The sequence below is a fragment of the Pollachius pollachius genome, assembly GCF_949987615.1.
Source record: "Pollachius pollachius genome assembly, chromosome: 1".
Lineage (NCBI taxonomy): Eukaryota > Metazoa > Chordata > Actinopteri > Gadiformes > Gadidae > Pollachius > Pollachius pollachius.
The window spans coordinates 41,694,408-41,714,028 of record NC_136934.1 but is presented as its reverse complement, the minus strand read 5'-3'; the positions used below and the strand labels follow the sequence as shown (position 1 = coordinate 41,714,028).

The window sequence follows — 19,621 nt, the reverse complement described above, 5'->3', positions numbered from 1 at the left end:
AAATCCAGCCGTGGGAAATTCTCTCACTCGCAGCGCTCGATGCCGGAATGGAGAGCACATTCGTGGGGTCAGAACAGTCTCATTAATAATGAATGCACAGAGAAGGATTCACAAATGTATTATGCGACTTATATATAAATTACCCTCTTCTCACAATGCACACACAAATGGATATGGGTAACATATCAGCGTCAGGTTGCACACAACGATGGAGGCGATGAGTAGGCTACTCAGCCGATAATCTGAAAGGCACGTCAACGTTTAAACGACAAGGCAGAATTCTAGATTAAACTCAAAGGCCTTTCCGATTTTAAAGACAGGACAACTTTTGTCTAAGCGGGTTTATTATATATACAAACGTTCTGCTTCGAAACAACTCAATGTGTGAAGTAGGCCTACGTGGACTTAAGTTGATATTGCAGGCCTACTTTACTTTTTGCCAATGAATTATCTGGGATTCTTAAAATCTCGAAACTTTCCTCACTTTCCTCGAAGTGGAAATCTTCTGGTTTACCAAATGCCATCTTCTGTTCGACGGTCCTTTCACTCGCCGGACGTCTCTCTGGTGTTTCGTCGTCGTCTTCTGCCTCACTGACATACTAACTCTGTGACTTCTTCCAACTTAAACATCCCATCCTCGTATTTCAAACACTATGTAGTTCTAAACTGTTTAATGTGCAGAAATCCACCACAGGATCTCTTCATCTGCTGGTGACCGCCGGTCATTTTCCAGGGCAGCAGGGGGCGCAGTCTGACTTCGGAGCGTCGTCTTTAATATGCAAAGAAGAATCTGTTTAGAGCGGACAGATTTCGGATAGCCGTCCCCCGTATTAAACGTTTGATTGCACATATTGGGTTACCTTATATGTTTCTTGCTGCGCCAGTTGACGTCGATTGGCGGATTATTTCATCCCTCGCACAAATTGAACCACTGTCTTCGTCTTCAGCCGGGGTTGATAGATAGAGATGGCAGAAAGTACAGGTAAGTTCCCCGGCTAACGCTAGCTGGCTAGCGGGCTAGCGCTGTGTTACCGTGAGGTGATCGTGTTGATGTTATTCGGTTCAGATGTCCGTCACGTATTCACTGTGGAAACCTGTCACGTTTTTGAAATCGTATTTGGTCGTCTGCCAAAATCGTTTTAAGCAAGCGTTCCATTATCTCCTGTAGTATTTAGTACATCGCATGTGGTATTCATCCATTCATGCTGACCTCAGATTCATGCTGATGGAACTCTGGCTGACAGGGGTCGCCTGCACACCTCGCATGTGTTTAAGGGCTCTACTAACAGATACTGGTCTCTTTCATGTGTAGGACAGCGATGTGATATACGAAATTTAAATTTAACATTTCTAATTTTCAGAGCAAAACGAGTCCAAGCAGGATGGTTCATTTTCTCCTGGGAATGCAGATCAAGAAAGAGAAATAGCCGCCAGTGCATATGAAGCCTTCACGGTAATTCAGCCACATTTTAAACATCGCACGGTTCAGTCTTTGGTCAAATTGTTATATGACCTACATTTCTGTGCTTCTATTTTGAGTGTCTTTCAACATACACGTTTCCAGGTGTCATTGATCATTGTATGTTGTATGTTGACAGGCTGGAAAGTACGATGAGTCAATCAAGCACCTTACCACTTTGCAAGAGATCAACAAAGAGGATTACAAGATTGCAATGAATAAGGCTATCGCAGAATTCTACAAAAGTGGTCAAACTACTACAGGGACTCTGAAGCAGACACTCATGGCAATGAAAAACCAGGTATAACAATTGTGGGATACCATAGCCATACAATTTGTATTGGACATATTTCCTGTCATGGTCAAAAGTCACCAATGGCTTACTGTTGTTCTCATTACTATTATTACTATTGTTGATTACTCCTTTTGCTTTTAACCATAAAGGTTCACACATCAGTGGAAGACATTGATGGCCTGGATGATGTTGAAAATAGTTTGTTGTACCACAATCAAGCCATCATTCACTACCATTTGCGCCAGTACTCTGAGGCCATTTCAATAGGAGAGAAGCTATACCAGTTTCTGGAACCCTTTGGTACGCGTACTCATATGTCTGTGACAGTCGCATTCCCTACAATGCCAAAATACACACACACTATCATTGCAGTGTTTCTTTTGTTTGCCATTGCTTAATTCTGCCCATGTGTCCTCGTAGAACGCTTTGCTCAGGTGGTTTGCTTTCTACTGGTGGATTTGTACCTGCTCACATTCCAGCCAGAGAAGGCTCTCCATCTCCTGGCGGTGCTTGACAAACTCGCCTTGCAAGGCAACCAGAAAAATGGAAAAGGAGAGGTTTGTGCTGATAAGATGGGATTTTGTTGTTTTGTGCTGGCTAAGATATTATGCTCAAAGTTCCCCGGGTCCTGCTCAAACCGTTCCCATGAGTGCAAGTATGGGTAAAGTTGGGACAGCAGAGACATAATGTTTAACTAATGAATGGGCTATGGTAGTCATTATTCAGAATATGCATACAGACTGCTTGATAATGCATGCATAAACTCAATGCAGACCTATCGGCTTGGGAGAAAAGTACATGATGCAAGACATTCCCTAACTACTGACTCCATTTGTAGAGTGGACTTCTCTGTTCAACCAATGAGTATTCACGTGTAAACAATTAATACATTTGTTCAACTTCAGTTGTGTTGATGTTTATATCCTCTATTCTGTTTCAGAGCAATAATTCAAACAAGGATGGGGGACACCAGAAGGCCGACCTCATGGCCATGATTGAAGCAGCCAAGTCAAAGATTCACCAGGTATGATTGATTGATGATTCAACACTAGCTTAAAGCTAGACGGGGACTCACCTGTAGGCCTGGAGCTGACATCTCATACCAATTTTCCTTTTTTAATTTTCTTGCAGTACAAAGTTCGGGCCTATATCCAGATGAAATCCTCCAAGGCATGTAAAAGGGAGATCAAATCCGTGATGAACACGGCAGGAAATGTAAGTCTGGATATTCTTGTTTTAATCTACATTTGACATCGTTTGCAGGTTTGAAACTGGTGTGCCCTTTATCGTGTGGAAGCTGTACCTATCAGCAATGCCTTTTTATCAGACATCGTGGTGCAGGCTAAAACATGTTATTGGCAATAATGCAAAAACACCACCCACTCCAATGTAAACTACAAGGTTCGCCTTTCCATGTTGGATGAACGTAATGAATGGTTTCAGTATTCTATATGGGCAATAAGTGACCAGTGTGGTTTCCTCTCCCTGCTGCTAGTCTGTACCCTCACTCTTCCTCAAGAGCAACTTTGAGTACCTGAGGGGGAACTACCGCAAGGCAGTGAAGCTGCTCAACAGCTCAAACATAGCGGAGCATCCCGGGCCCATAATGACAGGTCAGTCATCTCTCTATCCACCTCATGTGTGGTTTCCTGAAAGAGCCATGCGATTTTATTCATAGGTTGTTCTCAGTCTTGTTCGATCATTATGACACCCTTAACGCAGGCCTAAAAAACGTACGCGACTCAAAAATGTGCAGATTACAGCAGCCGTCAAGACACGCCGTCATTATATTCAGGCATTAAGACAAATAATTGTTGTCGGGCATTTAACATAATTCCTCTGTAAATGGCCCAGACTGTAAATAAAGCTAGGCTACACTTAACCATAGACAGATGGTCTGTTATATCTTGTTTTTTCTTTGTCATAGAATAATAACCAACCTTCATCTCACTGAAGAGTGTGTGTGTGTGTGGGTTTGTGGTTGTGTGTGTGTGGGGGTTTCTGCAAAAAAAGAGTAATCTTATACTTATCATTATTCACACATCCCCATGTTAGTTGAAACTATCTATAATTTCACAGGAAAGCGCTGGTATCCGCTAATCCTTCTGCTTTATTTAAAACAAGCTGGACTCAATCTAAATGACACATGTGAGTTTAGTTGGCAACATCTTTGTCCATTGCCAGATCAAGTTGATTTAATAAACAGTTGAAGAATGGCCTGGCCTAGAACGTCAATGAAAATGATAAAAGCCAAGGCTAAATAATAATAATAATAATTATAAAATTATCGTGATTAAGAAATGGGTTTTATGTACTATATCTTATGTGTGCACACACATAATCCACACGTAAGCCGGTCTCAATCATGGGATGTCCCACGTGATAACCAACTCGTCTTCCCGCAGGAGAATGTGTGAGATGTATGTTCTGGAACAACCTGGGCTGCATACACTTTGCCATGGGGAAACACAACCTGGGTATCTTCTATTTCAAGAAGGCACTGCAGGAGAACGACTACACGTGCGCACAGCTCGGCGATGGCGGCAGTGGGCAATGTGAGTGTCCCCTTTGCCACAACTATGCCTGCAACAAAAACATGTCAATGTGTCTGTGTGACACCGTTGTGTATGTAGTCACTGAACTATGATGGCATTGCCCTAATCCAGATTTTCTCTTTTTAGCTAAGAAGTTTGCAGGTATCCCCATGTGCGCCCTGCTAGCAAACAAGCGCTACGAGCTGCTGTATAACTGTGGGATTCAGCTGCTGCACATCGGCAGACCTCTTGCGGCGTTTGAGTGCCTGATGGAGGCGGTGCAGGTCTACCACTCCAACCCCAGACTATGGCTGAGGTTGGCAGAGTGCTGCATCGCTGCAAATAAAGGGGTAGGAATGAGTCAACCGAACTGGTATTAGCCTAACCTAAAGTCGTTCCTCTGGCAGTGGTTTTGACCCAGAAAATATTTTCCTTGCACAAATATTTACCCTTTTTGCAACGTCCAGCCTGCTATTATCATTCTACTTCAAGGTTAAATGACATATTTTATCAATTGCAATTTCTTAGAGTGATTCTCAAAGAATTTGAGGTCTAACATGTAAAATGGACCAATATTTAGTTGTATTATATATTTTAAAAAAATGTCTGCTATCTTACGGTCTTTCAAATCATGTTTACGTCTACATTATTCTACATGTGTGTGAACAGGGCTCGGAGCAAGAGAGCAAGGGGTTACCCTGCAAGAAGGGTATAGTTCAATCTATTGTTGGACAGGGCTACCATCGAAAAATAGTCCTGGCATCACAGCCAACTCAAAATACCATCTACAGGTCAGTGTGCTCTCTGTGTATGAGTCAATCACTTGTTCCTTTAACTTCCCTGATCACTCTTCTATTCCCCTTCATATGTGTTGTGTTTGGCCATCAGGGGGCAGTGCCATCACACTTCCCTCCCATGCGACTATGCACTCATGCAGTTACTCCAGTGAAATGTGTTGTGCTAATGGTTGTTCTTTCTGTTGTTACCCCGCAGTGAGGGCCAGTCGTCCGCCATCCCCGTAGCCAGTATGGAGTTTGCAGCCATCTGCCTGCGGAACGCACTGCTGCTCCTCCCCGAGAGCCCGCCGCAGGAGAGCAAGGCCGAGAACGGCTCCAAGAACTCGAGCCAATCAGGGAGCACCGAGAGCGGCAGCGAAAACAGTGACGCCTGCAGGTCAGCCAGATGCATATTGTGCATTCATTAATCACTGGAATGATTCAGCAATCCTAGCAAATCCCTTCCACTCTTGATTTAAATAAGATTAATGTTATACTTTGACGTCCATTAAATGCTAGTGAACCACTTTGCTCAATTATTCTAAGTCTGTGTGCGTATGTGTGTCCAGTGGGAAAGGGCAGGAGGCCGACAAGTTCTTGTCTGCGGCGCCATCATCCCCTCTTCGAAAACAGGAGGTGGAGAACCTCAGGTGACTGAACATTACATTCTTGCCGTCATTTTAGTCCTACGTCTTTCATCTTGTCCATGTCACACAAACCAAATCCTTGTTCTATCCAACAATGGTACAATCGCCATTGCTTTTGTTTTGTACACCCATCGTCTGATTCAAACGCTCTCAGACAGAATTGGGTGCTATGGAAAGCTATGCAAGTCGCTGGACATTTAGCTTCCCTAAGACTTGTGTCTTTTGTAACCACTTGGCTAGGCTGGGTTTGTAACATTTCTGCTCCCTCTCCCCAGGTGTTGCATCCTGGCATGCAGCGCCTATGTGGGCTTAGCGTTGGGAGACAACCTCATGGCCCTCACCCACGCTGAGAAGCTCCTCCACCAGGCCAAGGTGTCTGGGTCCCTCAAGTAAGCAGTGCTCTAAAACTGAAACCGCATCAACCTGCCATATGAAATGCATCCCCTACCGAGGCTCGCGTCGGCGTTCACTCCGTGTCTCCTCTCCTAGGTTCCTGGGTCACCTGTATGCCGCCGAGGCGCTCATCGCCCTGGACCGGATCTCTGACGCCATCGGCCACCTCAACCCCGAGAACGTCACAGACGTCTCGCTAGGGGTTCTGACCAGCGAGCAGGACCAAGGTCAGCCCTGACACCCCCCCCCCCCCCCCCCCCCCCCCCCCCACACACACACACACACACACACACACACACACACACACACACACCATTCTCTGAAAGAACACTGTAATCTGTCTCATGTTCTCAACACTAAACACCGTCTCTTTCCCTTCACAGGATCAGACAAAGGGGACGAGCCCATGGAGTCGTGTGAGTGGACCTCCCTCTACACATCATCCTCCTCGGTGCAGTTTTCACCCTCTTATTTTCAGATGAACTAATAATTGTGTGTGTGTTCCGCAGCAGCCAAACAGACGCCGCTGTGCTACCCGAGCAGCGTGACAGCGGCGCGGGCCATGATGCTCTTCAACCTGGGCAGCGCCTACTGTCTGAGGAGCGAGTACGACAAGGCGCGCAAGTGCCTTCATCAGGTACGAACGTAGATGCTGGTTTAGCTTAAGGGGAAAGACCGGTGCAGGGATCCTGGCAAATCCCACCTCTGAGTCATGCTTCGTTTGTGTTTCTTTTCCCCCCATCCCCAAGGCGGCATTGATGGTGAACACAAAGGAAATTCCCCCAGAAGCCATCCTCCTGGGAGTATACTTAGAGCTGCAGAATGGTGAGAGGCCCCTAAATACGGATCTCCACCCTCCACCGGACACGTGTTTTAACTGCGGTCAAGTGGTCTCTTTGGTTATGTTGTTTCTTGACCCCTCCGTCCGTCCAATCAGGGAACACCCAGTTGGCGCTGCAGATCATCAAGAGGAACCAGCTCCTGCCAGCCACGCTGCAGACGGCCTCCCCAGACACACGGAAGAAGCCGGCCCAAATGTTCCAGTCTTCCCAGCCGGTCCAGCCCATCCAGACCCCCCCTTCCTCCAGCACCTCCTCTTCCTCCTCCTCCTTCACACAAGTGCAACGCAAATAAACCCCATCCCCCATCCACACCTGTCTGCTGCTCCGCAAGACAAACTGACAAACAACCCATGTCGCCCAGTGTGCCCCTCCACCCGATTTATGGAAATATTATTTATAATGCTGCGTCACTCTCAGCATCAACAGCCATATAACCCCGCCCATAGGCCCCTTCTAGTGTGACACGCTACAGGTTGAGTTGATGGTGGACTTTAACCCTATGATTCCGCACGGAATTGTGAGTTGGGAAGGGGAAAACAGTCTTTTAATACCAGCTCTTGACTTTTTACTTTCCACTTGGTGTCTGAGGCATTTGTTAATATAATGTACATTGTCTGACTCTGCTTTGTGGCGAAGTAAAATATGGGAAAAAAATAAATTTTATTTACATTAGTTGTGTTCTGCTTACATTTGTTTTCCTTGTCAGGTCTGTTTTTGATCAAAATGTATATAGATATATAACATCATGGTGGTCTAATTTGATCATCCGGCTCGTTTTACTGAATCTAAATATTAATTTTAGTTACATTTAACTGAAGTCAATGCAGAAGTTTAACTGAAACACCCTTCTACATAATGTTTGATTTTTCTGTTTGGAGTTTTACTTTTTTACTCATTAAAACGTGTATAAAATCACTTTAGTTCTCGGAATAAACAAAATGGACTGTCTATGGCTTGAGGAGCACATTTTCCAAGCCAAAAGTAACAAGACAGCTTGTCTATCATTAAGGGTAATTCTGTTTTCATTTACAAAAGCAAACTACCTTTTCCAGTATCCGGTAAAAGTAAGATGACATAATTCTAGCAACACCCTTGATTCAAAAGTAATTGTAGAACAGCATTAATTTTATTAAGAATGCTTAGTGTTAGCAATATTAAATTGTGTAACAGCTTTCCAATATGAATGTGCTCCCTTGAGTCATTTCAAATACTGATAACTAAACTTGCATTTTTACCTTTTTGGTATGCTGTAATTTAAGCACACAATTTCTAACAAGATTATTTATTAGAGTAATTATGTTGCGGTTCAAAAATTTCCTGACACATTACATGAAAATATATCGATGCGTTTCTTTGATCATATTTTAATCTTTTCAATGTTCCATGGGTATTTATAATATTGAATTTAGCTTGCAGCATACATAGCTGACTAAGCGCAATAATAAAAAAAAATATTTTCGAAACCTTTACAAGGAAGTCTCGGAGCACCACTCCTCGGACAAGCCCATCATATATTAATCCCCAGTTTGAACTCCTTTAGACCAAACACTATTGGAATCACTATATATAAATATATTTGAATAGTACAATTCATCACATTTTTCCAGTGTGGAAAATAAACAAGAAAATACAAAGACACGGTGGGTGTGTGTGCAGGTCTATAGGTGTGTCTGTGTCTCCCTTCTGCTTCCTCGTGTCAGCCCTTCCAATCCCAGGGGATGCACAGGTCTCCGTCCTGCATGACAGAGTAGAAGTGGGAGACGCAGACCACCAGCCCCTGCGTCAGGGGCAGCCGCTGCTCCAGAAGCCGTCGGCAGCAGGTGAGCATCTGGCTGGAGCTCACGCTGGGGTCCTTGGAGAGGCCCCTCAGGGACAGGCCCTGGAGACACTCTCGAACAGCCGCGTCCTCCTCCCTTTGTAGCCTGGCCGCACACGAACCGACCGACGGAGACATAGACAGACAGACAGAAAGAAACACATCAACAGACAAACACACAACAGACAGGCAAACATCAACAGACATACACACACACAGACATCAACGGACAGAAACACAGATGGGGAGGAGGTGAGAGCCAGCGTGTGGACAAAACAGAGACAATCAGGATTCACGACAACATAATACATTTTACACCTCTTGACTTTCACAATCAGAAGGTGATCATTGTAACTGATGGACAAAGAACATATGCTTTGTGCTCACTGTGTCTTGCGTTGGATGCGCTCTCGTGCCTCCGGCGCGTGTCTCTGCAGGAAGACCTGCAGCTTTGGGGGGTCACAGTTTGTGGGGAGGATGAAGTGGCCCATCTCATGGAGACTAGGTGTGCACCGGTCACTGGAATCATTCAACGAGTACAAAACTAAATTAGTACTAGACGGCACAATGCAGCACAACGCAGTTTAGGATCTCTGAAGTGCAATATGGTATAAATAAAATGAGGGTAGGCAGTATATTAAACAGTATATAAATATTCAATAAACAAGTGCAATACAAGGCAGAAGTACAACACAGCAGTGCTGCAAAAAGATCAGTCGGAAAATGTCCAGGGATATGTATCAGACCAAAGAACTTTGGTGGGACATTTGGTATAGTACATGTTTATATGAAATGGTCCATGTTTATTGGAATAGTCCATTTTTATTGGAATAGTCCATGTGTAAAGCATACTTCTCCAGCGTCATGCTAAGGCCCTGGAGACTGCGGGGGTGCAGGCGGAGGCGGTGGGACACAAGGCTCTTGTGGAAGGTGCTGAGGGCCTGGTAGTGCGTGTGGATGGGCTGCACTGGCCCCAGCCTCTCCACGTGGATGATCTGGGAGCCCCCCAGCAGCAGGCTGATCCTCTCCTTCAGCTCTTCGGAGTGCTGCTGCAGGCTGCGGTAGCTGGCCAGCCTCTCCATGAGCTGGGGAGGCACGCCGAGACAAGTGGATGGACACACTAGACACCACAACGCCCAGAAATATATTGGGTCAAATATTAAGAAAATGTGTGTTGTTAAGGCCAGGCAATTAATTCCAATAAGAATATTTTTTTTCTATTAATGCATTTTTATATGATGACGTTAATAAATTCAAAGAATGATGCATGTCCTTATTTTTTTCATTGTATTGCAGTTTGTTTTTGTAAAATAGCAATTAATTAAATAGCCTCTGTGGTCTAACGCTGGTTTTTGGTCGGTTACTCTGTATTACACGTTACTTTGATCCACTGCTGGTGGACGTCCATCGATCCCAGCATGACGTGTCCTGAAGCGTTCATTCCCGATTGGTCAGTGAATACAATGGTATGTCCTGTAAAGAGAATTTGGAATGAGAAAGATCACATCGATTTGAGCTAATTTATCTACCAAGTGAACCAAAGGCACCCATTTCATGCTGCCGGTGCCCGATGCTTGATTCGTGAAACGCCTTCACTCCAAAGGGAGGTTCTAGGGTCGTTTTGTACCCTGCAGGCAGTGCAAGGCTTCAGGGTTCTGCAGAGACAGACGACTGAGACTCTGGAGCTGACAGCATCTGTGGGTGATTCCCCAGCTGCGCTGCCACCTACAGAATAGGAGTGGAGTTGTCGTCTTTCTTCCACAGTATTTCAATATTTAACTCAGTATTTAATGTAATGTCTTCCCTTTTATGTTTCAAATGTCTAGCATTTCATGCTCGTGCACAATGACGGAAAGAGTAAAAAATGAGGAAAGGGGTGAATTCTAAGTCCACAAAACAATAATTACCGAATGTCAGCCAGGGAAAACTTGTGGCACAGTTCTGTCTTCAGCCTGTTGAGCTCATTCCTTCGAGGTAGACTAGCAATGTGCTTCTTGGTTGCTTTTGGCTCATTTTTACTCAACCACAAGCTTGAAAGCAGAGTAAGATCACAGTACTTGTTGAGAAACTAAATAGCAGGCCCACAACAAATAAAAGGCATATTTTGTAGGATCTGAATAACCATTACACAAAATTGATTGTGCTCTGGTTGCAAACTCAAAAGCAAACAATAAATATGTTTATTATATTTTCACTAGCCTATTACAACAGCGCCTGTAGAGCAAGAACAAATTGGAGAATCACAGAGATATACTTGAGCAGTTCAAGGACAAACAGATGTCCCATGTACTCGACATAGTGACATGGATGGCAATGCAACTTACCTGAGTGTAGGCTCCACTCGCTTGGCCTGCTCCAGCTCCTGCTCAGGGTCCCTGTAGCCAGTAAATGTGTAGTAGGTCTTGTCCCACTTGATCGGTCTGTCGAACGGTGTCCCAGCCTTTGGTGGTCCCTTTGGCTTCTCCGTGCTGGCTTTGATCCCCTTCATGTGCTCCACGGGCAGACTGCATGACTTGAGGATGTCAGTCACTGTGCTCAGCACATCCTTGGTTTGCAGGGTGAAGCTCACTGTGCGGAATCCTAGGACAAAGACATGGAGCTTAGACACAAAACTGATGAGGCATTACTGTGGCTTCTTGCTGCTGTGAATACGATTTGATCGTTGTGAGGAGCGGAAGAGGAAGAGAGTCACACTTTGAAATTAAACAACCCAAAAAAGTGTCCCAACCACCTCTTTTACCTCCCTCCCTATGTCCTCTGCCGTGATTGACAGGCAAGATGGATTGCCTGAACCAATCAGGGATGAATACCAAAAATCGAAATGGTCTCATACAGAGACAAAGACCAAAACTCCTATGCTACCAATAAGTCATGAAATTCCAAGCCCAAATCTGAGTATTTATAGCTGACAGATGGCTATGCCATTTCTAACAACTTCTACAAAAAAAAGCTCTTAAATCTTAGATGGAGCACCTTTAATAATCCTTAGTATATGCGAACATACCAGGGGGGAGAATGTCTTGCTGATTGTCACCGTTATCTTGTGTTCCCCTAACATAGAAGGTAAGCTTTGTTGGCGGGGATGATTTTCTCCCAGGCTTCTGAAGGTTCTCCAAATAGCCATTCAACCTCTTCAACGAATTTTCATTAACTTCCTATTAAACAGACAAAGTGCATTTTGAGATTAACGACTTTCCTAGCACTTGGTTCTGCTTTTTATTGCCGGCATAGGTTGTTAACTCACCCGCTCCCTGGGGTACTGGCCAAAGAAGTCGGGATGGACTGCAAAGTAAAATGGTCTTAGGGCGTTGATTGCATCAGCTCCAGACAAGGCTCTCTGCAGCACAAAGTGTGTGGCAATGCGCTTTCTCTCAAATCTGAAAAGAGAAGATAAAGAAAGAGACACAGGTCTTGATGAGAACGTTTTCTTATTGTTATGACTGAAAGGGTATAGGTAGACGGTCTTCCCAAATTTCCCATCTGGGATTAGTAAAGTACATCTTATCTTATTCCTGCTGTGGATAAACCTTCAACATAGGATACAATCTCTATGGCAAACAGCAGTGATCACAAAACTGTTATGTACGACCTCATTGAAGCACAGCGCAGCAGGGTGCTTAGGGACATGGCTTGCGCAGTTTAGCCGTTCAACATCTCCGCAGCAGTCGCATCATTTGTTCTCCTGTCGCAAAAGAGAAGTCAAATATGGGGTTGGTCTTTTGTGGAGATAGCTTCAATTCAATCAGACGTCCCTATTTTGTGACCTTTATTTTGGTCCCTTTAAAAACGACAGCCTATAAAAGGTTATTAATAGGTAAATGTCATGTTTTAACAAACATAACCGTTTATGTTTTCCTGGCTTACTGTTTTTAAGTAACCTTACATCCATGTTTAACTCCCTGTCTCAGAAACATGACAACAGTCGTACACGTCAGGAAAACCAGTGGAAGGTTGTGACGCATATATAAGGAGATTACGTAATGGTTAGTCCCCCACATCATGTCTTGCATGCATGTATGGTTACCAGTGAGGCTAGGGTTGAACTAACGTTAAGCCATGTTAACCTTGAAGCTAAATCACAACAAGGAAACCTTGACATGGCTAACTAGCAATGCTCATATAGGTCTGAATGAATAAGCCGTTTACTCTCAGTTATCTACATATAAAGGGGAGGTTGACAAGCGGTTATAAGGTGTTATAATCCAAATACAAACCTCATTGATTATTATTGTTACCTTCTCTGTGATCACTTGATTGTGTTTCCTTGTTTTTGTATCCACACTGTTTACACAGATTAGTGGTTTGGAAATGCAACCTTGCTGACATCTAGCGGCTCATACTTTGTACTACATAGTCAAATTGCAGTATACCTAATACTACATAGTACCTGTTTAGCATAAGTATAAACTATATCATATATTGCCAGACTACAGCGCTTGATTGTTGGCATAATCCATAATCCTTGCCTCTCTTGTTCTTCCTGAAAAGGAGCATGTGGGAGAAATTGTATTTATATAAACCTTGTAATTAATTGAAAATAATGGGTGACTGAATCTGGGTATCGCATTGCAATATTTGTAATGTGTATTTTATATAGTTGTCAAGGATATGCCGACTTAGATTAATACAGGAGACAAGATGATAAATGTCCACACAAATATTTAGCCAGTTGTATCAGAGTCACTATGGACATTGTTTTTCACACTTGGGAATCTTGACAACTCACCAGAAAGAGAAACAATAGTAATCATGAATAATGGGTTATCTTTAATTAGGCAACGCTTTACTTATGAATGCAACAGAATGCATTAATTTGAAGGATGATCTGCTATTACCATGCAGGCTGGGGTCCATATTATAGTGTTAACATGCACAAGGTGCTTGCTTTGTACCTTAAAATTCAACAAGATGCCATTACTACATTTTGCCAAAACTTAAGCTGTGATCGCACCTGTACTTGGGGCTGTATTCTACTATATTCTTGTATTCTGTGTTAATCGTCTGTGCCTTTCAACGTGGTCTTTATGCCTGCAACAATAAATTGAATGAATACTCTATGACATCTGCACATGACAAACCATTACTTAGGACCTAAGAGGCTGTGTAAAGTGGGTGGCTTTAGATTGACCGCAGAGACAATTCTAGAGATGATTACGAGAGGTTTGTGATCTCTTTCTAAATTTAAAGACAGCATTCAGAAAACAAATTACTAATGAAGCCTACTAAGAAAATGCAGATGAGGACCTATATTTCCAACCATCTTTGTCCTATGCTATAATTATGACTTTGATGAAGTAGACTTTAATACAGCAAAAGCAAAATGTGTACTCGTTGTGTGGCTATAATTGATCACCATGTGACCTGTCAGACTACTTAATCAATTAAGAATATCCATTAATCAATCTTTACTCTGTGGAAAAGAGAACATTTGATGTCAAATGCAAGGCAATTAATCATGGGCTGGTCATTCGAGTCATTACACATAAATGTCTTGGTGCCTCGCTGGCAAGGAGAGAATATATAATATAATATAATATAATATAATATAATATAATATAATATAATATAAATAATATCTATTTTTGATTAAAGATCAGTACACAATATTCTTTAAACATAAATGGTTATGGATGCTGTACCTGCTGCAATAATATCAGTAACATTATAATGCAACTACAATTGCTTCTCATTGAAATACATTACAAACAATGGCCTTTTAGAGACACAGAATCGTTTATAATTCTTTATGGAATTCCTCTGCCATCATTAAAAAAATATATAGAGCAAGCCCACCCGTCTTGATATCAAAATAGAAGGACGAGAGAATCAGCTGAGAAGAGGTAAATCTGAAGCCCGTCTAGGGCCGCCCTCTGGTGACGCGCCGGCCACGCTACGGTACGCCATTTGTGACTAGCAGCAAAAACGCGGACACTGGAATTGTTGTCGTATTAAGCGGTATGTACATTTTATTGTATATGTATTGCAACACTACGCGTCACATAATTGTACTAGGAATATCGTCGATGTGATGGTAACTTTAAAAATGCTGTTTAACTCTATTTTAGACATTGTTTCAAAGGTCGATGTTAGCCTCCTTTTTGGGCCTCTGTGCTGCCGTCGTTTTCCAAGCCTAGGCGCTCGTATGACCCGCCTTAGACGTGTTCTGATTGGACAATGTAACCGAGTTCGTTATTTAACTGGACGTTGCTTGTGTCACTCAAAACCAAAGGCAACAACATGCTGCTAGCTAGCAGCTAGATGTTTAGCGAGTAACAAGCGCTAGAACTTCTGCTAAGTGTGTCATTCCTATTTAAAACACATTACAGTGTTTTGTTGATATCGGTATCATGAGGGAGCATAGCTGCATTTGACACGAGATGCCACATTATGACCAATAGAAACAGCCGATAGATAACTTTGAAAGGGTTTAGCTAGGTGGCTGTAAAGCTAACGTTCACTACTCTATGAAGGTAGTTCGAGATCTGTTGGCGGCAGAGTTTGGTTCTTATTATACATCCACCGGATACCTCCCACCTCACTTCTTACATATATCCATATGATCTATTAAAAAATAACACCCTCCAACCCCACAGCACCCACACTTTACATAAATGATGTCCATATTGTCTGTATATTAATAAGAAGCAGTGTGACATGGAGGTCTTTACACTGGTCATGCTGTGGCAGGCATCAGCAAGTGCACCAGCACCTCAATTATGAAACTGGGTCTTTTACAAAGTGAGAAAACACAATATCGCAAGATGGTTCAATATAATTAAATTAATATCAACTGTCCAACCCAGTGACCCAATACACAACTCAATTATTGGAAATGTATTCTTAAAATACAGATTATTGTAATTTATATAATATATTAATACATTTACATTGCGGGAAACAAGGTGCATTACACATGCATGCAAGGAAACCAGCATAAACATGCATGGATACAAAATAATTAACATACAAACCTGTGAGAGAACAAACATGGTTGTTCAAACACATTTTTTAGAGCCCGACACTAAAACAGTTTTCCACAATACAAACAAACTACAAGCTGCATCAATTACTAGTGCATAGTCGCCGAGGGTGAACAGTTGTCTCCCCAAAACACTAGATGGCGACAGGTACCATTTTTTGGGCCTTCGGTTTAATGGTTATTGGTAGAAAACAAACATTGTGATTTTCATCCATATTTATTTATATCTTTGGCCCACATGATGTCAATAAAGGCAATGTTTTCTCTATTAAGGCTATTCTTTTCTTTATTCCAGGTATTGTCAAATCATTGAGGAAAACAAACTGCGTTCGCTCTATATTCCGGCAAGCCATGACATGGATGTCTTATTGACGTCGGACAAAGCGGTTTCTAAGGAACAGCATGATCAAGATGAGTCCGGAGGGAAGTGTCATACAGCCAACGATGGGGGGATAGAGTTAAGCGAAAAACCCTTGGCCACCGTAGTTGCGGGGACTGATGAAGTGGAGGAGGGGAAGGAGGTGGATGAGGAAAAGTCGGCAGACAAGGTGAAGCCAGACCAACCTTCCTCAGAAGGTAATGACCTCTGTTCCATCTGTGGCTTCCTAGCCAAATGCCCAAGAGCCTTGAAGATCCACTCAACAAGGAAACATGGGAAGAGAGCTAGAAGGCGAACCAAGCCGGACCAAGATGGCGAGGCTGCTTCACAAACGGCTACAGCTACAGTTCCCAAGGAGCCTGCTCAGGAGGAAGAAACCTCTAAAGAGTCAGACCAAACCCAGGAATCAGACCCAAACTCAGCTGATGAATTAAAGTCTGTAGCCAAAGACCATGGGATATATGCAAGGGGCTCTGTTAAGACAGAGAAAGTAGTGGCCGTACAGCCAGCCACTGAGGACCCAGAGAGCCCCACGAAGGAGCGCAGACTGAGCAAGAGGACCCCAAAACCCAAAGTTATTCACTCTTGCAACTATTGTGGACAAGAGTTCTGGGATAAATCTCTCCTTGAGGTGCATGTTAAGAGAACACATGCCAAAGACACGCCGTACACATGTAAGTATACATGGGCTACAGACGCAACACTCAACACAACATTATTTGACGGATACTGTCTTCTCAAAGCTAAAAAGCAGAAAGAAGATACTCATCAAGCAAATGGAATAATCCAATACATTCAGAGAATTGCACATTATTGCAGATATACTAATAAAACAAAAACAATTTAACAGTGTTGTCTTGGTTCTAATGGCCAAGATAAACACTATGTCTCAAAGGTATACAAGGCACTCCTCATCAGTAAGCTATAGAGTTGTTTTCCTTAGAGGCTGAATAAATACAGAATAAAGCTTGGAATTCGATATTTTTTTTCACATTTCTCCCCTCCCGCTTAATATGCACAGCACTTTTTGTGCTTATGTTGCTAGCAAGAATCAAACAAGCAGTTTTAATACATGAATGTAGTTAAGTTAATTTATTATTTATTATTCATGTAATATTTTATATACACAATATACACAAATATATAAAAAGATTGTTTTAAGTTTGGTTTTTCAATACATCATGAGTGAAAATAGAATAATGAACGGACTGCTCGTCTTTTCAGTCGATGCGGAGGAGAATGTGGAAGAGGAGGAGGAGGAGGACGAGGAGGAGGAGGACGAGAACGAGGACGAGGTGACGGCGACAGCAGCAACTGAGACTGTGGCCGGCGACCTGGCCGACGTGCCAGCGAGTGCTGCACCCAAGCGCATGCTTAGCAGGTTCCAGTTGAAGTGCGGCAGCTGCGAGTTCAGGGTCAGCACCCCTGCCTTGCTGGAGAGCCACGCTCGAGTCAAGCACCCCAGTACGGAATGGTTCCACTGCAAACTGTGCCACTATTTCACGGCCTCTGCCGAGTGGATGGCCGCCCACCTCTCCTCCGAAGGCCACAAGCAGCACCAGGAAGGGGATGCCAGCAAGGCCAGCGCCACCTTTGAAGATTGTGTTGAGAAGGTGACCCGAGACAGCACTGGGGACGGTGCTCTGGTAAATGAGGGGGCTAAGGGGAGCGATGGAGAGGGGGTCCCGCTGTCCGAAGGCCACCGGCAGGCTGAGGAGGCAGTGGAGGCTGCTAGAGTGGAGCTGGCCGAGGGGGAGAAACTGGATGAGCCGCAACCAGCCAAGAAGAAAAGAGGCAGGCCCAAGCAGACGTCCACCACCACATGCGGGTACTGCGGTCTAGTCGTGTCCAATGCTACCAACCTGAATGTACATGTACGCCGCAAACATAGCAAGGAGTATGGCTACAATTGCACGCTCTGCAACTACAGCTGCGTAACGAAAGGAGACATGGACCGCCACTGTATTACCAAAAAGCATGTTCGTCGTGTGCTAGAGTCTGCAGGGAAGAAACAGGAGCAGGATCCCATAGAGGTTTCCGATCAGATAGCTGAAGAGAGTTCTCAGGATTCAGATGGAGAGCCTGGACCAGACAGTGCTGGCTCTGACGAAAATGAAAAAGAAGACCGTGAACATTCAGACACCAGCCAGAAGAAGAGTAAATATGACTCTGTTAACGCCTGCAGCCATTGTGATTTTGTTGCCCATTCGATCCCTTCCCTCCATAGCCATGTAAAGAGGAAGCACACCAAGGACTTTGAGTTTGTCTGTCTAGCATGCAGCTATTATGCGGTAACAAGCAGGGAGATGTCTCGCCACTCCACCACGGACAAACATAAGCAGAAGAGCCAGAAATACCAGGAGACTCAGAAGAGTGCTGATCAAATCACACTTCCGCTTCCACAGGAAGAGGAAATGGTGCAAGATGGCGAAGCAGATGCAGACACCTCCATTGATCCTGTTCGTCCAGGAACGGCCACAGAAAAGCCTGATGAGAATTCTATGGAGGTGGCAGGTGGTGAGCCCCAAATGGCAGGTGATGAGCCCCAAACCCAAACCCAACTGTACCAGAATGAACCGTCTGGTGACGAATCTTTGCTAGGCGACCAGACAATAACTTCTGTCTCCAAGGAGACTCCTGCAGAGCTGCCAGATATCACTCATCCACCCAAAGAGGGGAACCCCCCGGAGGAAGGAGAGAACATGGAGACCGCCCCCATCAACTGCGACGAGGAGATGGCAGACGCTAAAGTAGACGAGCCCGTCCCAGACACGCAGATGTCCAAGGCACCACCGTTCGACGCCTGCATCTTCTCCATCAAGGCACTAATGGAGCGGGAGAAGGCCCAGGAAGAGGGCACGGCTATGGAGGGAGAGGCCGCCGCGGTCGTCAGTCCGACCCGGGTGTCTTCGGCGCTCCCGACCCTGCCCACCGTCCGGACCAGCCCGCACGTCAAGAAGATCCGGCCGCGGCTCCGGGTGAAATGCGAAGGCCGGGGCGCGCGCATCCGCTGCGACGACTGCGGCTTCATGGCGGACGGCCTCAGCGGCCTCAACGTGCACATCTCCATGAAGCACCCCACCAAGGAGAAGCACTTCCACTGCATGGTGTGCGGCAAGTCCTTCTACACAGAGAGCAACCTGCACCAGCACCTGACCAGCGCCGCCCACCTGCGCAACGAGCAGAACAGCGTGGAGGAGCTGCCCGAGGGCGGGGCCTCCTTCAAGTGCGTCAAGTGCACGGAGCGCTTCGAGACGGAGCAGGACCTGTTCGTGCACATCAAGGAGAAGCACGAGGAGCTCCTGCGCGAGGTCAACAAGTACGTGCTTGAGGACACGGAGCAGATCAACCGCGAGCGCGAGGAGAACCAGGGCAGCGTGTGCAAGTTCTGTGGCAAGGTGTGCAAGAGCAGCAACTCCATGGCCTTCCTAGCCCACGTGCGCACGCATACCGGTATGTACCACAGTCCATATCCCTTTGTCTCTCTCCTTTCACCCTTTC

General features: G+C 44.6%; 3 protein-coding genes across 5 annotated transcripts in view; 2 read left to right on the top strand and 1 right to left on the bottom strand.

Annotated features, from left to right (window-relative positions):
* Positions 1-797: 797 nt before the first annotated feature.
* On the top strand, positions 798-7,618 carry cnot10 (CCR4-NOT transcription complex, subunit 10). Of its 2 annotated transcripts, none has more exons than XM_079730339.1 (19): positions 798-982; positions 1,362-1,453; positions 1,599-1,760; positions 1,904-2,054; positions 2,175-2,311; positions 2,695-2,778; positions 2,886-2,969; positions 3,250-3,367; positions 4,160-4,309; positions 4,436-4,638; positions 4,958-5,079; positions 5,282-5,461; positions 5,634-5,714; positions 5,987-6,100; positions 6,201-6,331; positions 6,488-6,520; positions 6,617-6,741; positions 6,854-6,929; positions 7,042-7,618. In XM_079730339.1, exons 1-19 carry the CDS (start codon positions 967-969, stop codon positions 7,236-7,238), a joined length of 2,256 nt encoding a protein of 751 aa, XP_079586465.1. In that variant the 5' UTR covers positions 798-966; the 3' UTR covers positions 7,239-7,618. The 2 variants fall into 2 exon arrangements, with proteins under 2 accessions (XP_079586465.1, XP_079586464.1); XM_079730338.1 differs by having other exon boundaries at positions 6,614-6,741.
* Positions 7,619-8,098: 480 nt separating this feature from the next.
* Positions 8,099-13,051, bottom strand: tcaim (T cell activation inhibitor, mitochondrial). Of its 2 annotated transcripts, none has more exons than XM_079729713.1 (11): positions 12,998-13,051; positions 12,352-12,444; positions 12,007-12,139; positions 11,767-11,917; positions 11,087-11,342; positions 10,670-10,792; positions 10,390-10,487; positions 10,144-10,235; positions 9,615-9,847; positions 9,150-9,281; positions 8,099-8,868 (listed from the first exon to the last, which is right to left on the bottom strand). In XM_079729713.1, the coding sequence occupies exons 2-11, from the start codon at positions 12,387-12,389 to the stop codon at positions 8,643-8,645; spliced, it is 1,482 nt and encodes a 493-aa protein (XP_079585839.1). In that variant the 5' UTR covers positions 12,390-12,444; positions 12,998-13,051; the 3' UTR covers positions 8,099-8,642. The 2 variants fall into 2 exon arrangements, with proteins under 2 accessions (XP_079585839.1, XP_079585840.1); XM_079729714.1 differs by having other exon boundaries at positions 12,977-13,043.
* A 4,268-nt stretch (positions 13,052-17,319) lies between these two features.
* The window catches only part of znf407 (zinc finger protein 407), a gene marked incomplete at its 5' end in the record, with an annotated part of 111,486 nt that continues 109,184 nt past the window's right edge, over positions 17,320-19,621 (top strand). Inside the window, one exon of the mRNA XM_079755028.1 lies at positions 17,320-19,573. Within this exon, the coding sequence (XP_079611154.1) occupies positions 17,320-19,573 (2,254 nt within the window). The remainder of the gene's footprint in view (positions 19,574-19,621) is intronic.